The sequence below is a fragment of the Oncorhynchus kisutch genome, linkage group LG18 (genome assembly GCF_002021735.2).
Source record: "Oncorhynchus kisutch isolate 150728-3 linkage group LG18, Okis_V2, whole genome shotgun sequence".
Lineage (NCBI taxonomy): Eukaryota > Metazoa > Chordata > Actinopteri > Salmoniformes > Salmonidae > Oncorhynchus > Oncorhynchus kisutch.
The window spans coordinates 68203151-68216448 of record NC_034191.2 but is presented as its reverse complement, the minus strand read 5'-3'; the positions used below and the strand labels follow the sequence as shown (position 1 = coordinate 68216448).

At 45.8% G+C, this 13298-nt stretch overlaps 1 protein-coding gene across 1 annotated transcript; it reads left to right on the top strand.

Moving 5' to 3' along the window:
- The first annotated feature begins 474 nt into the window (after positions 1–474).
- On the top strand, positions 475–13137 carry LOC116354715 (vasoactive intestinal polypeptide receptor 2-like). Its single transcript, XM_031795300.1, has 6 exons — positions 475–511; positions 1041–1135; positions 11473–11570; positions 12036–12174; positions 12756–12903; positions 13127–13137. Exons 2-6 carry the CDS (start codon positions 1133–1135, stop codon positions 13135–13137), a joined length of 399 nt encoding a protein of 132 aa, XP_031651160.1. The 5' UTR covers positions 475–511; positions 1041–1132.
- The last annotated feature ends 161 nt before the right edge of the window (positions 13138–13298 follow it).

Here is a 13298-nt window from a genome sequence, read left to right as displayed (position 1 = left end):
TTGTCCCATAGGCCACCACAGCCTACACACACACACACACACACACACACACACACACACACACCACACACACACACACACACACACACACACAACACACATACAGGTTTGACATGCATGAGTGGTTGTGTGTGTGTACATTTTCTTATGACCTGTTTGTACGGGTTTACACCAAGCGTAGCTGTAGTGAAAGTGGACAGAATCGTATCTGTTGGTACACAGGGTCCCCTAACGCCTGTGACCTGTGTCTGCTTTCCCACGGGTTGTGTGTGTGTGTGTGTGTGTGTGTGTGTGTGTGTGTGTGTGTGTGTGTGTGTGTGTGTGTGTGTGTGGTGTGTGTGTGTGTGTGTGTGTGTGTGTGTGTGTGTGTGTGTGTGTGTGTGTGTGTGTGTGTGCGTGTAGGCTGTGGTGGCCTATGGGACAACATTTCGTGTTGGGCCCCAGCAGCAGTAGGGGAGGTGGTGACTCTCTCCTGCCCCCCTGCTCTCATACAACCTCTTCGGACGACAAGGTAAACACAAATCTATTCCTCCATCCCACTGTACCTCAATCATTCCATCAACCATACTGTACATCCTGTCAGGATAACAATTCTAGTTGCAAATTAAATGTATTAGTGGCCTCTCGATGACCCCACTCTGAGGTTAGGGGTCACCATAAAGCAGGATTAAGCACCCTGAGAGACCTTCTCCTGAGGCTTAGGCCGGTGTCTGTAACCCAGCTAAAGGTCTGTCCAGAAGATAGAATCATCTACAGGTTACTCTGAGCCACAGTTGTCATGGCCTGGGCCTGGCACTGAGGAAACCAACAGATAAGGAAAGCATATAACGAGTGGTTTGTTCTTCACTCGGCAGTAGATTGCTGCGAGACTACCTGGAGGACTGTGTCTGTCTCCCGTTGCACCTGTCTGTATGTCTATCTGTCTATTAAACATTTTAAAATATAGTATGTGTTGGCCTTATCTTTGCATTTTCACACCTTGGACAAATTCACGATTCCTGACAATCCCTCCTTCTATTCCTGTATGTTCTCTCTTTTAGGCAACATCAGTAGGAACTGTACAGAGGCTGGCTGGTCTGACGTCTACCCCAGCCTCAGCACTGTCTGCTGGTCCAGCGACAACAAACCCAACATGGTAGGATTAACCACGGCAACATGGCCAGAGAAACCTTAACTACTGAACCAAAATGAAGAAACAGACTCCATTCACTACTAAATCACTATACAGTCAGACACTGCACTGAGCTGGAACAGGTTGTTCAAGCAGTTGTGACTCAAATGGAAACTTCTCTTTTGTCTGCTTGATGATAGTGGGTTATAAGGTCAGGGAGCCCAGGGAAATTACATTTTGATCCCTCCAAACATTTCACAATGTTTGTCATACCCTACCTCTGAGTGTGTGTGTACTCCCTGTGGGCCTGAGGCGTCCTGTACGACGAGAGTAGAGAGTCATAGAGCTTACGTGGCCTGGCTAGGTTATTGCAGGGATATAGGAGACTGCATTCCAGTGCTCAAAGGTCATATTGGGCCTTAATCAGCAGTTGTTCCCAGCCTTGTTTCTTTAATGGCATGTTCTTAGCCTGGTTAACAAACAGGCTAACTGCAATGTAACAACCAGGTTATAGAGAATATCTGGAACTGGTATCTGGTATCTCTCTCTCTTTCACTCTGTCCTCCTCGGTGATTCCATATGGTTGATCTTTGGTGGTATGACAGCCTCTGTGGTTGAGTTAGTCCAGACCCTCCCAGGTGTTCCATTGAGATTCCACAGTCAGAGGAGAGGATTCTATCTGGAAGAGGAAGGGATGAAGGGGTTCCATGCCTTACAACTGTCGAGAGGAGTCTGGACTTTCTCCCCAAATAGGGTCAAGGTCAGGGGTCAGAGGTGAAAGGTTAAAGTTAGGGTTTATTGTTTGGGATTAGAGACAAAGCACAATATTAAGGTTTTGAACAGTTTTATGTTTGAATGTTGATACACGTGTCAATTGTGTGTGTGTGGTATGTGTTTGAGTGGTGTGCGTGTGTGTTTGTAAGTGTGTGAACACATGTGTGTGTCCCAGACGGTGTCTCTGCGAAATAAGCTCTCACAGTTTCACTGCAGAATCCGATGTTTTGTCCATAAATGTACATTTTGGAGGTTAGGGGAGACCAGGGTTGGTTGTCACATGTTTACTCTTGTGTATATTTCTCAGCACCAGGATTTCTTACAAGACTCTTTTCAACATGAATAGAAAGACCAAGGTTCTGGGTTGAAATAGGGCTAATTTGTATACTCACATCTTCAAATCAAATCAAGTTTATTTGTCACGTGCGCCGAGTACAACAGGTAGACCTTACAGTGAAATGCTTACTTACAGGCTCTAACCAATAGTGCAAAAAAGGAACTGGGTGAAAATAGGTAAGTAAAGAAATAAAACAACAATAAAAAGACGAAAATAGCAGTAGGGAGGCTATATACAGACACCGGTTAGTCAGATGTGATTGAGGTAGTATGTACATTCGTGGCCAAAAGTTTTGAGAATGACACAATATAAATTTTCACAAAGTCATCTGCCTCAGTTTGTATGATGCCAATTTGCATATACTCCAGAATGCTATGAAGAGTGATCAGATGAATTGCAATTAATTGCAAAGTCCCTCTTTGCCATGCAATTAACTGACCCCCCAAAACAACATTGCCACAAAAGGACCAGCTGACATCCTGTCAGTGATTCTCTCATTAACACAGGTGTGAGTGTTGACGAGGACAAGGATGGAGATCACTCTGTCATGCTGATTGAGTTCGAATAACTGACTGGAAGCTTCAAAAGGAGGGCGGTGCTTGGAATCATTGTTCTTTCCTCTGTCAACCATGGTTACCTGGAAGGAAACACGTGCCGTCATCATTGCTTTGCACAAAAAGGGTTTCACAGGCAAGGATATTGCTGCCAGTAAGCTGGCACCTAAATCAACCATTTATCGGATCATCAAGAACTTCAAGGAGAGCGGTTCAATTGTTGTGAAGAAGGCTTCAGGGCGCCCAAGAAAGTCCGGCAAGCACCAGGGACCGTGTCCTAAAGTTGATTCAGCTGCGGGATCAGGGCACCACCAGTACAGAGCTTGCTCAGGAATGGCAGCAGGCAGGTGTGAGTTGCATCTGCACGCACAGTGAGGCGAAGACTTTTGGAGGATGGCCTGGTTGTCAAGAAGGGCAGCAAAGAAGCCACTTCTCTCCAGGAAAAACATCAGGGACAGACTGATATTCCTCAAAAGGTTCAGGGATTGACTACTGAGGACTGGGGTAAAGTCATTTTCTCTGATGAATCCCTTTCCAATTGTTTGGGGCTTCCGGAAAAAAATCTTGTCCGGAGAAGATAAGGTGAGCGCTACCATCAGTCCTGTGTCATGCCAACAGTAAAGCATCCTGAGACTATTCATGTGTTGGGTTGCTTCTCAGCAAAGGGAGTGGGCTTCACTCACAATTTTGCCTAAGAACACAGTCATGAATAAAGAATGGTACCAACACATCCTCCGAGAGCAACATCTCCCAACCTTCCAGGAACAGTTTTGGGACGAACAAAATTCAAAATCAAATCAAATCAAATGTATTTGTCACATACACATGGTTAGCAGATGTTAATGCGAGTGTAGAGAAATGCTTTGTGCTTCTAGTTCCGACAATGCAGTAATAACCAACGAGTAATCTAACCTAACAATTCCAAAACTACTACCTTATACACACAGTGTAAAGAGATAAAGAATATGTACATAAATATATATGAATGAGTGATGGTACAGAACAGCATAGGCAAGATGCAGTAGATGGTATCGAGTACAGTATATACATATGAGATGAGTAATGTAGGCTATGTAAACAAAGTGGCATAGTTTAAAGTGGCTAGTGATACATGTATTACATAAAAGATGCAGTAGATGATATAGAGTACCCTATATACATATGAGATGACTAATGTAGGGTATGTAAACATTATATTAAGTAGCATTGTTTAAAGTGGCTAGTGATATATTTTACATCAATGCCTTTCCAGCATGATGGAGCACGTTGCCATAAGGCAAAAGTGATAACTAAGTGGCTCGTGGAACAAAACATCGATATTTTGGGTCCATGGCCAGTAAACTCCCCAGACCTTAATCCCATTGAGAACTTGTGGTCAATCCTCAAGAGGCGGGTGGACAAACAAAAAACCCACAAATTCTGACAAACTCCAAGCATTGATTATGCAAGAATGGGCTGCCATCAGTCAGGATGACAGGATGTAGCCAGTATAAAAATGACTGGTTTTGTACAACAGACCAGCGCTCTCGTGAATAAACCTTATTGACTATTTTAGCTGGGGCCTCCATCTGTTTCATTTCAATCAGTATCTTACAAATCCTGATTAGCACACTGAGTAGTTTAATTGAATTGGTTTATGAACATCGAGAACATAATTCTTATGACACCTCCCTATAGGCTGCCTCGTTGTTGTCGGTGATCAGGCCTAACACTGTTGTGTCATTGGCAAACTTAATGATGGTGTTTGGAGTCATGCTTGGCCATGCAGTCATGGGTGAACAGGGAGTACAGGAGGGGACTGAGCATGCACCCCTGGGGAGCTCCAGTGTTGAGGATCAGCGTGAAAGATGTGTTGCTACCTACCCTCACCACCTGGGGGCGGCCCGTCAGGAAGTCCAGGATCCAGTTGCAGAGGGAGGGTATTCGTCCCAGGATCCTTAGCTTAGTGATGAGCTTGAGGGTACTATTGTGATTGAATGCTGAGCTGTAGTCAATGAATAGCATTCTCACATAGGTGTTCCTGTTGTCCAGGTGGGAAAGGGCAGTGTGGAGTGCAATAGAGATTGCATCATCTGTGTATCTGTGCTGGCAGTATGCAATTGGAGTGGGTGTAGGGTTTCTGGGATAATGGTGTTGATGTGAGCCATTACCAGCCTTTCAAAGAACTTCGTGGCTACCGACGTGAGTAGTCATTTAGGCAGGTTACCTTCGTGTTCTTGGCACAGGGACTATTGTGGTCTGCTTGAAACATGTTGGTATTACAGACTCATCAGGGACATGTTGAAAATGTCAGTGAAGACACCTGCCAGTTGGTCAGAACATGCCCGGAGCACACGTCCTGGTAACCGTCTGGGCCTGCAGCCTTGTATATGTTGACCTGTTTAAAGGTCTTACTCACATTGGCTACTAAGAGCGTGATCACACAGTCGTCCGGAACAACTGATGCTCTCATTGCATGCCTCAGTGTAGCTTGCCTCGAAGCGAGCATAGAAGTGATTTAGCTCGTCTGGTAGGCTTGTGTCACTGGGCAGCTCGCGGCTGTGCTTCCCTTTGTAGTCTGTAATAGTTTTGCAAGCCCTGCCACATAAGCCAAGCATCGGAGACGGTGTAGTATGATTCATCTTAGCCCTGTATTGACGCTTTGCCTGTTTGATGGTTCGTCGCAGGGCATAGCAGGATTCTTTTAAGCTTCCAGGTTAGAGTCCCACACCTTGAATGCGACAGCTCTACCCGTTAGCTCAGTGCGAATGTTGCCTGTAATCCATGGCTTCTGGTTGGGGTATGTACGTACAGTCACTGTGGGGACGACGTCCTCGATGCACTTATTGATAAAGCCAGTGACTGATGTGGTTGTACTCCTCAATGCCATTGGAAGAATCCCGGAATATGTTCCAGTCTGTGAAAGATGGGGTTGAAAATGCATCATTTATGCCTTGAGAAAAACCTTTGACATTTTTTGTACATTTGCATGTGTACATGTGTGGGTGTGTGACAGACAAAATGATGTGTGTGAAAGAGAGGCAACAAACCCAGATAGCACAGATACCTCTGCCCAACGGATGTGCACATGATGCTATTGAGCAGTTTAGACATGGTTTGCTCATGGCCAAGATGTCTCAAAAGATGTGTGTAGAATGCCTACATTCTAAATTCTACAGTTCTACATCGTTTAGATGTCGGGCAGGCATCAACATTCTATTCTGATGTCTGCAATGTTTTACCGATATACAAACGTTCTCCACACTACATATTCCCAACACATTTGATATGTCGGCCAAAGCTGTTTGTGTTTACTTGTAATGGAGGTCTCTATAGCAACAGCATAAAATAGCTTGGAATTTATTATACTGTATACTGGCAGTAACAATGTCCACTAACAATATAGTAATAATGTGTTTGACAGTGACAACTAACCCCACATTAGATATGACATCCATCCCCACCACTTCCTCCAATGCTAATTAAGATTTGTATTTCTGATTGCATTTATTAAGGATCCCCATTAGTTCCTGCCAAGGCAGCAGCTACTCTTTCCTGGGGTTTATTATGGATCCCCATTAGTTCCTGCCAAGGCAGCAGCTACTCTACCTGGGGTTTATTAAGGATCCCCATTAGTTCCTGCCAAGGCAGCAGCTACTCTTCCTGGGGTTTATTAAGTATCCCCATTAGTTCCTGCCAATGCAGGCAGCTACTCTAACCTGGGGTTTAATTAAGGATCCCCATTAGTTCCTGCCAAGGCAGCAGCTACTCTACCTGGGGTTTATTAAGGATCCCCATTAGTTCCTGCCAAGGCAGCAGCTACTCTACCTGGGGTTTATTAAGGATCCCCATTAGTTCCTAGCCAAGGCAGCAGCTACTACTCTACCTGGGGTTTATTAAGGATCCCCATTAGTTCCTGCCAAGGCACAGCTACTCTACCTGGGGTTTATTAAGGATCCCCATTAGTTCCTGCCAAGGCAGCAGCTACTCTTCCGGGGTTTATTATGGATCCCCATTAGTTCCTGCCAAGGCAGCAGCTACTCTACCTGGGGTTTATTAAGGATCCCATTATTCCTGCCAAGGCAGCAGCTACTCTACCTGGGGTTTATTAGGATCCCCATTAGTTCCTGCCAAGGCAGCAGCTACTCTACCGGGGTTTATTAAGGATCCCCATTAGTTCCTGCCAAGGCAGCATCTACTCTACCTGGGGTTATTAAGGATCCCCATTAGTTCCTTCCCAAGGCAGCAGCTACTCTTCCTGGGGTTTATTATGGATCCCCATTGAGTTCCTGCCAAGGCAGCAGCTACTCTACCTGGGGTTTATTAAGGATCCCCATTCATTCCTGCCAAGGCAGCAGCTACTCTACCTGGGGTTTATTAAGGATCCCCATTAGTTCCTGCCAAGGCAGCAGCTACTCTTCCTGGGGTTTATTATGGATCCCCATTAGTTCCTGCCAAGGCAGCAGCTACTCTACCTGGGGTTATTAAGGATCCCCATTAGTTCCCTGCCAAGGCAGCAGCTACTCTACCTGGGGTTTATTATGGATCCCCATTAGTTCCTGCCAAGGCAGCAGCTACTCTACCTGGGGTTTATTAAGGATCCCCATTAGTGTCCTGCCAAGGCAGCAGCTACTCTACCTGGGGTTTATTAAGGATCCCCATTAGTTCCAGCCAATGCAGCAGCTACTCTACCTGGGGTTTATTAAGGATCCCATTAGTTCCTGCCAGGCAGCAGCTACTCTACCTGGGGTTTATTAAGGATCCCCATTAGTTCCTGCCAAGGCAGCAGCTACTCTACCTGGGGTTTTATTAAGGATCCCCATTAGTTCCTGCCAAGGCAGCAGCTACTCTACCTGGGGTTTATTAAGGATCCCCATTAGTTTCCTGCCAAGGCAGCAGCTACTCTACCTGGGGTTTATTAAGGATCCCCATTAGTTCCTGCCAAGGCAGCAGCTACTCTTCCTGGGGTTTATTATGGATCCCCATTAGTTCCTGCCAAGGCAGCAGCTACTCTACCTGGGGTTTATTAAGGATCCCCATTAGTTCCTGCCAAGGCAGCAGCTACTCTACCTGGGGTTTATTATGGATCCCCATTAGTTCCTGCCAAGGCAGCAGCTACTCTACCTGGGGTTTATTAAGGATCCCCATTAGTTCCTGCCAAGGCAGCAGCTACTCTACCTGGGGTTTATTATGGATCCCCATTAGTTCCTGCCAAGGCAGCAGCTACTTTACATGGGGTTTATTATGGATCCCCATTAGTTCCTGCCAAGGCAGCAGCTACTCTAACCTGGGGTTTATTAAGGATCCCCATTAGTTCCTGCCAAGGCAGCAGCTACTCTACCTGGGGTTATTAAGGATCCCCATTAGTTCCTGCCAAGGCAGCAGCTACTCTACCTGGGGTTTATTAAGGATCCCCATTAGTTCCTGCCAAGGCAGCAGCTACTCTACCTGGGGTTTATTAAGGATCCCCATTAGTTCCTGCCAAGGCAGCAGCTACTCTTCCTGGGGTTTATTATGGATCCCCATTAGTTCCTGCCAAGGCAGCAGCTACTCTACCTGGGGTTTATTAAGGATCCCCATTAGTTCCTGCCAAGGCAGCAGCTACTCTACCTGGGGTTTATTATGGATCCCCATTAGTTCCTGCCAAGGCAGCAGCTACTCTACCCGGGGTTTATTAAGGATCCCCATTAGTTCCTGCCAAGGCAGCAGCTACTCTACCTGGGGTTTATTAAGGATCCCCATTAGTTCCTGCCAATGCAGCAGCTACTCTACCTGGGGTTTATTAAGGATCCCCATTAGTTCCTGCCAAGGCAGCAGCTACTCTACCTGGGGTTTATTAAGGATCCCCATTAGTTCCTGCCAAGGCAAGCAGCTACTCTACCTGGGGTTTATTAAGGATCCCCATTAGTTCCTGCCAAGGCAGCAGCTACTCTACCTGGGGGTTTATTAAGGATCCCCATTAGTTCCTGCCAAGGCAGCAGCTACTCTACCTGGGGTTTATTAAGGATCCCCATTAGTTCCTGCCAAGGCAGCAGCTACTCTTCCTGGGGTTTATTATGGATCCCCATTAGTTCCTGCCAAGGCAGCAGCTACTCTACCTGGGGTTTATTAAGGATCCCCATTAGTTCCTGCCAAGGCAGCAGCTACTCTACCTGGGGTTTATTATGGATCCCCATTAGTTCCTGCCAAGGCAGCAGCTACTCTACCTGGGGTTTATTAAGGATCCCCATTAGTTCCTGCCAAGGCAGCAGCTACTCTACCCTGGGGTTTATTATGGATCCCCATTAGTTCCTGCCAAGGCAGCAGCTACTCTACATGGGGTTTATTATGGATCCCCATTAGTTCCTGCCAAGGCAGCAGCTACTCTACCTGGGGTTTATTAAGGATCCCCATTAGTTCCTGCCAAGGCAGCAGCTACTCTACCTGGGGTTTATTAAGGATCCCCATTAGTTCCTGCCAAGGCAGCAGCTACTCTACCTGGGGTTTATTAAGGATCCCCATTAGTTCCTGCCAAGGCAGCAGCTACTCTACCTGGGGTTTATTAAGGATCCCCATTAGTTCCTGCCAAGGCAGCAGCTACTCTTCCTGGAGTTTATTATGGATCCCCATTAGTTCCTGCCAAGGCAGCAGCTACTCTACCTGGGGTTTATTAAGGATCCCCATTAGTTCCTGCCAAGGCAGCAGCTACTCTACCTGGGGTTTATTATGGATCCCCATTAGTTCCTGCCAAGGCAGCAGCTACTCTACCTGGGGTTTATTAAGGATCCCCATTAGTCCCCATGCAGTTACATACCGTTTAAAACACTTTACCCAATACTTTTACTGAGTACCTCAGGGCACTATTCCACTATCACATATTTACAATACAACATCAACTAACCTGTACCCCTGCACACTGACTCGTTACCGGTGCCCCCTTTATATAGCCTCGTTATTGTTATTCTTATTGTATTACTTTTGACTTTAGTCTACATGGTAAATATTTTCTTAACTCTTCCAGAACCACACTATTGGTTAGAGCCTGTAAGTCAGCATTTCACGGTAAAGTCACCTATTGGTTAGAGCCTGTAAGTCAGCATTTCACGGTAAAGTCACCTATTGGTTAGAGCCTGTAAGTCAGCATTTCACTGTAAAGTCACCTATTGGTTAGAGCCTGTAAGTAAGCATTTCACGGTAAAGTCACCTATTGGTTAGAGCCTGTAAGTCAGCATTTCACGGTAAAGTCACCTATTGGTTAGAGCCTGTAAGTAAGCATTTCACAGTAAAGTCACCTATTGGTTAGAGCCTGTAAGTCAGCATTTCACAGTAAAGTCACCTATTGGTTAGAGCTTGTAAGTCAGCATTTCACGGTAAAGTCACCTATTGGTTAGAGCTTGTAAGTCAGCATTTCACGGTAAAGTCACCTATTGGTTAGAGCCTGTAAGTCAGCATTTCACGGTAAGTCACCTATTGGTTAGAGCCTGTAAGTCAGCATTTCACGGTAAAGTCACCTATTGGTTAGAGCCTGTAAGTCAGCATTTCACGGTAAAGTCACCTATTGGTTAGAGCCTGTAAGTCAGCATTTCACGGTAAAGTCACCTATTGGTTAGAGCCTGTAAGTCAGCATTTCACGGTAAAGTCACCTATTGGTTAGAGCCTGTAAGTCAGCATTTCACGGTAAAGTCACCTATTGGTTAGAGCTTGTAAGTCAGCATTTCACGGTAAAGTCTACACTTGTTCTATTCGGCGCATGTGAGAAATAAAGTTTGATTTGAACGTCTTATCATTTGTAAGTGTGTCTGTGCCTCTTCACAGTCCCTGCTGTTCCATAAGGTGTATTTTTACTGAATGCATCAGTTACTTGATGTGGAATAGAGCAAACCCCAAGCCTACATTTATTTAACTAGGCAAGTAAGTTAAGAGCAAATTCTTATTTACAATGATGGCCTTAACTGCCTTGTTTAGGGGCAGAACGACATATTTTTACCTTGTCAGCTATGGGATTCGATCTAGCAACATTTCGGTTACTAGTCCAACACTCTAACCACTAGGCTACCTGCACCCCTTGATGGTAATAGTGCTCACCGTTGCCCATAGTGGTTGGTTTTGAAATAATATCTCGACATCCTGCTTACCTGGACGGACGTCGAATTTTTGCAACCTGGCTAGGGGAATGTTATTTATCAGGATGAGAGGGTGATGGGGAGGAGAATGGTTGTTTATCAGGATGAGAGGGTGATGGGGAGGAGAATGGTTGTTTATCAGGATGAGAGGGTGATGGGGAGAAGAATGTTGTTTATCAGGATGAGAGGGTGATGGGGAGGAGAATGGTTGTTTATCAGGATGAGAGGGTGATGGGGTGGAGAATGGTTGTTTATCAGGATGAGAGGTTGATGGGGTGGAGAATGTTGAAGAGCAGACAGACTAAGATATACACACACACACTAGTTGCAGGTATTTCCCAACCTCTCGTGGTATGACATCTATGAGAGGAAAGGGTAATTAATGCAGGTTTGAAGCTAAACAGCGCTGGTGCAACCATGGACATTATCTTTGCATTCCAAACTGGTTGTGAAAGAAACACTTGTAGAGACAGACTGTTTTGACATCAGCAAGGCTTTTTATAATGCAGGCAGAATGTATGCCTATGTGTGACAGTGTTTGTGTCTGTGTGTCCTTGATGTAGCTGGTGTGTTGCAATGTGTGTGTGTACATGACTGTATGTGTGTCTCCTCCAGCTGCTGTTCTACTCGGTGGTGAAGACTCTGTACACTCTAGGCCACAGTCTCTCCCTCATCGCTCTCATCACCTCTACACTCATTCTCTGTCTGTTCAGGTAACCAACACACACACACACACACACACACACATAGAGACACACACACACACACACACACATGCTTTGTGAAAGGAGTAGTGTTTTGCTGTTTTTAATACGGGGGTTATCAAGGATCCTTCTGGATGTTTATATTTCCCATAATTCACCTATAGACACCGTTAATAAACATTCTTATCATGACCCCATGTCTCATGTGTGAATGTGTGTGTGAGTGTGTGTGTGTTGTGTGTGTGTGCGTGTGTGTATGCGTGCGTGTGTGTGTGTGTGTGTATGCGTGTGTGTGTGTGTGTGTATGCGTGTGTGTGTGTGTATGTATGTGTGTGTGTGTGTGTGTGTGTGTGTGTGTGTGTGTGTGTGTGTGTGTGGTGTGTGTGTGTGTGTGTGTGTTGTGTGTGTGTGTGTGTGTGTGTGTGTGGTGTGTGTGTGTGGTGTGTGTGTGTGTGTGTGTGTATTTGTGTGTAGGAGGCTCCACTGTACTAGGAACTACATCCATGTGAACCTGTTTGTGTCGTTCATCTTGCGAGCTGTGGCCGTGCTGGTTAAAGACTCTGTAATCTTCTCCCATAATGAAAACACTGACTGTAGCACGCAGCCCTCACTGGTGAGATTCCCACTGTATATTGCAAAATGTATGCCAATGTCTGTCTCCATGTACTGTCGCCAATGTCTGTCTCCAAGGACTGTCTCCCAATGTCTGTCTCCAAGGACTGTCTCCAATGTCTGTCTCCAAGGACTGTCTCCAGTGTCTGTCTCCAATGTCTGTCTCCAATGTCTGACTCCAATTACTGTCTCCAATATCTGTCTCCAATGTCTCTCTCCAATGTCTGACTCCAATGACTGTCTCCAGTGTCTGTCTCCAATGTCTGTATCCAATTACTGTCTCCAATGACTGTCTCCAATGACTGTCTCCAATGACTGTCTCCAAGTACAGTGTGAAACTATTGCTACAGTAGTAAAATGTATTGTTTGTAGTTGTGAAGTCAATCTAACGTTGTGTAACTAACATGGCTAACTACTCTGTGTGTGTGTGTGTGTGTGTGTGTGTGTGTGTGTGTGTGTGTGTGTGTGTGTGTGTGTGTGTGTGTGTGTGTGTGTGTGTGTGTGTGTGTGTGTGTGTGTGTGTGTGTGTGTGTGTATGCGTGCGTGTGTGAGTGTGTATGTGTGTGTGTGTGTGTGTGTTAGGTGGGCTGTAAGGTCAGCTTGGTGATGTTTAACTATTTCATCATGGCTAACTATCTTCTGGCTGCTGGTGGAAGGCCTCTACCTACACACTCTGCTCCTCGTCACCTACGCATACACACACCTCGCTGTCTTACTCACATCGGCTGGGGTAAGAACACACACACACACTCGTAGCCATGGCCATGAGCCAGAGGGTTTTATCCCAGTATAATAAATGAAATAGTCTAAACACTGTTGTAATGTCCTTCTCTCCTCGGGGCGTGCTCTCCGTTGTGCCAAAGTCTCTTCCTGGGACATAGTTGTTAGTACTGTCATCCTTCAGCCCCTCGACAGAAACCATCCATTGTGTTATGTTCCCTGTGTTGAGGCAGGTTATGGTTGAGTATTATGGACGGTGTCTTATGGTGTTTTACGTTTATAGGGCCGGCTATTGTAGTGGAAGTCTCAAGAAGTCTTGCGTGTCCTCTTTCTCTCTGCTCTCCTCTCTCTCTCTCTCCTCTCTCTCTCTCTCTCTCTCTCTCTCTCTCTCTCTCTCTCTCTCTC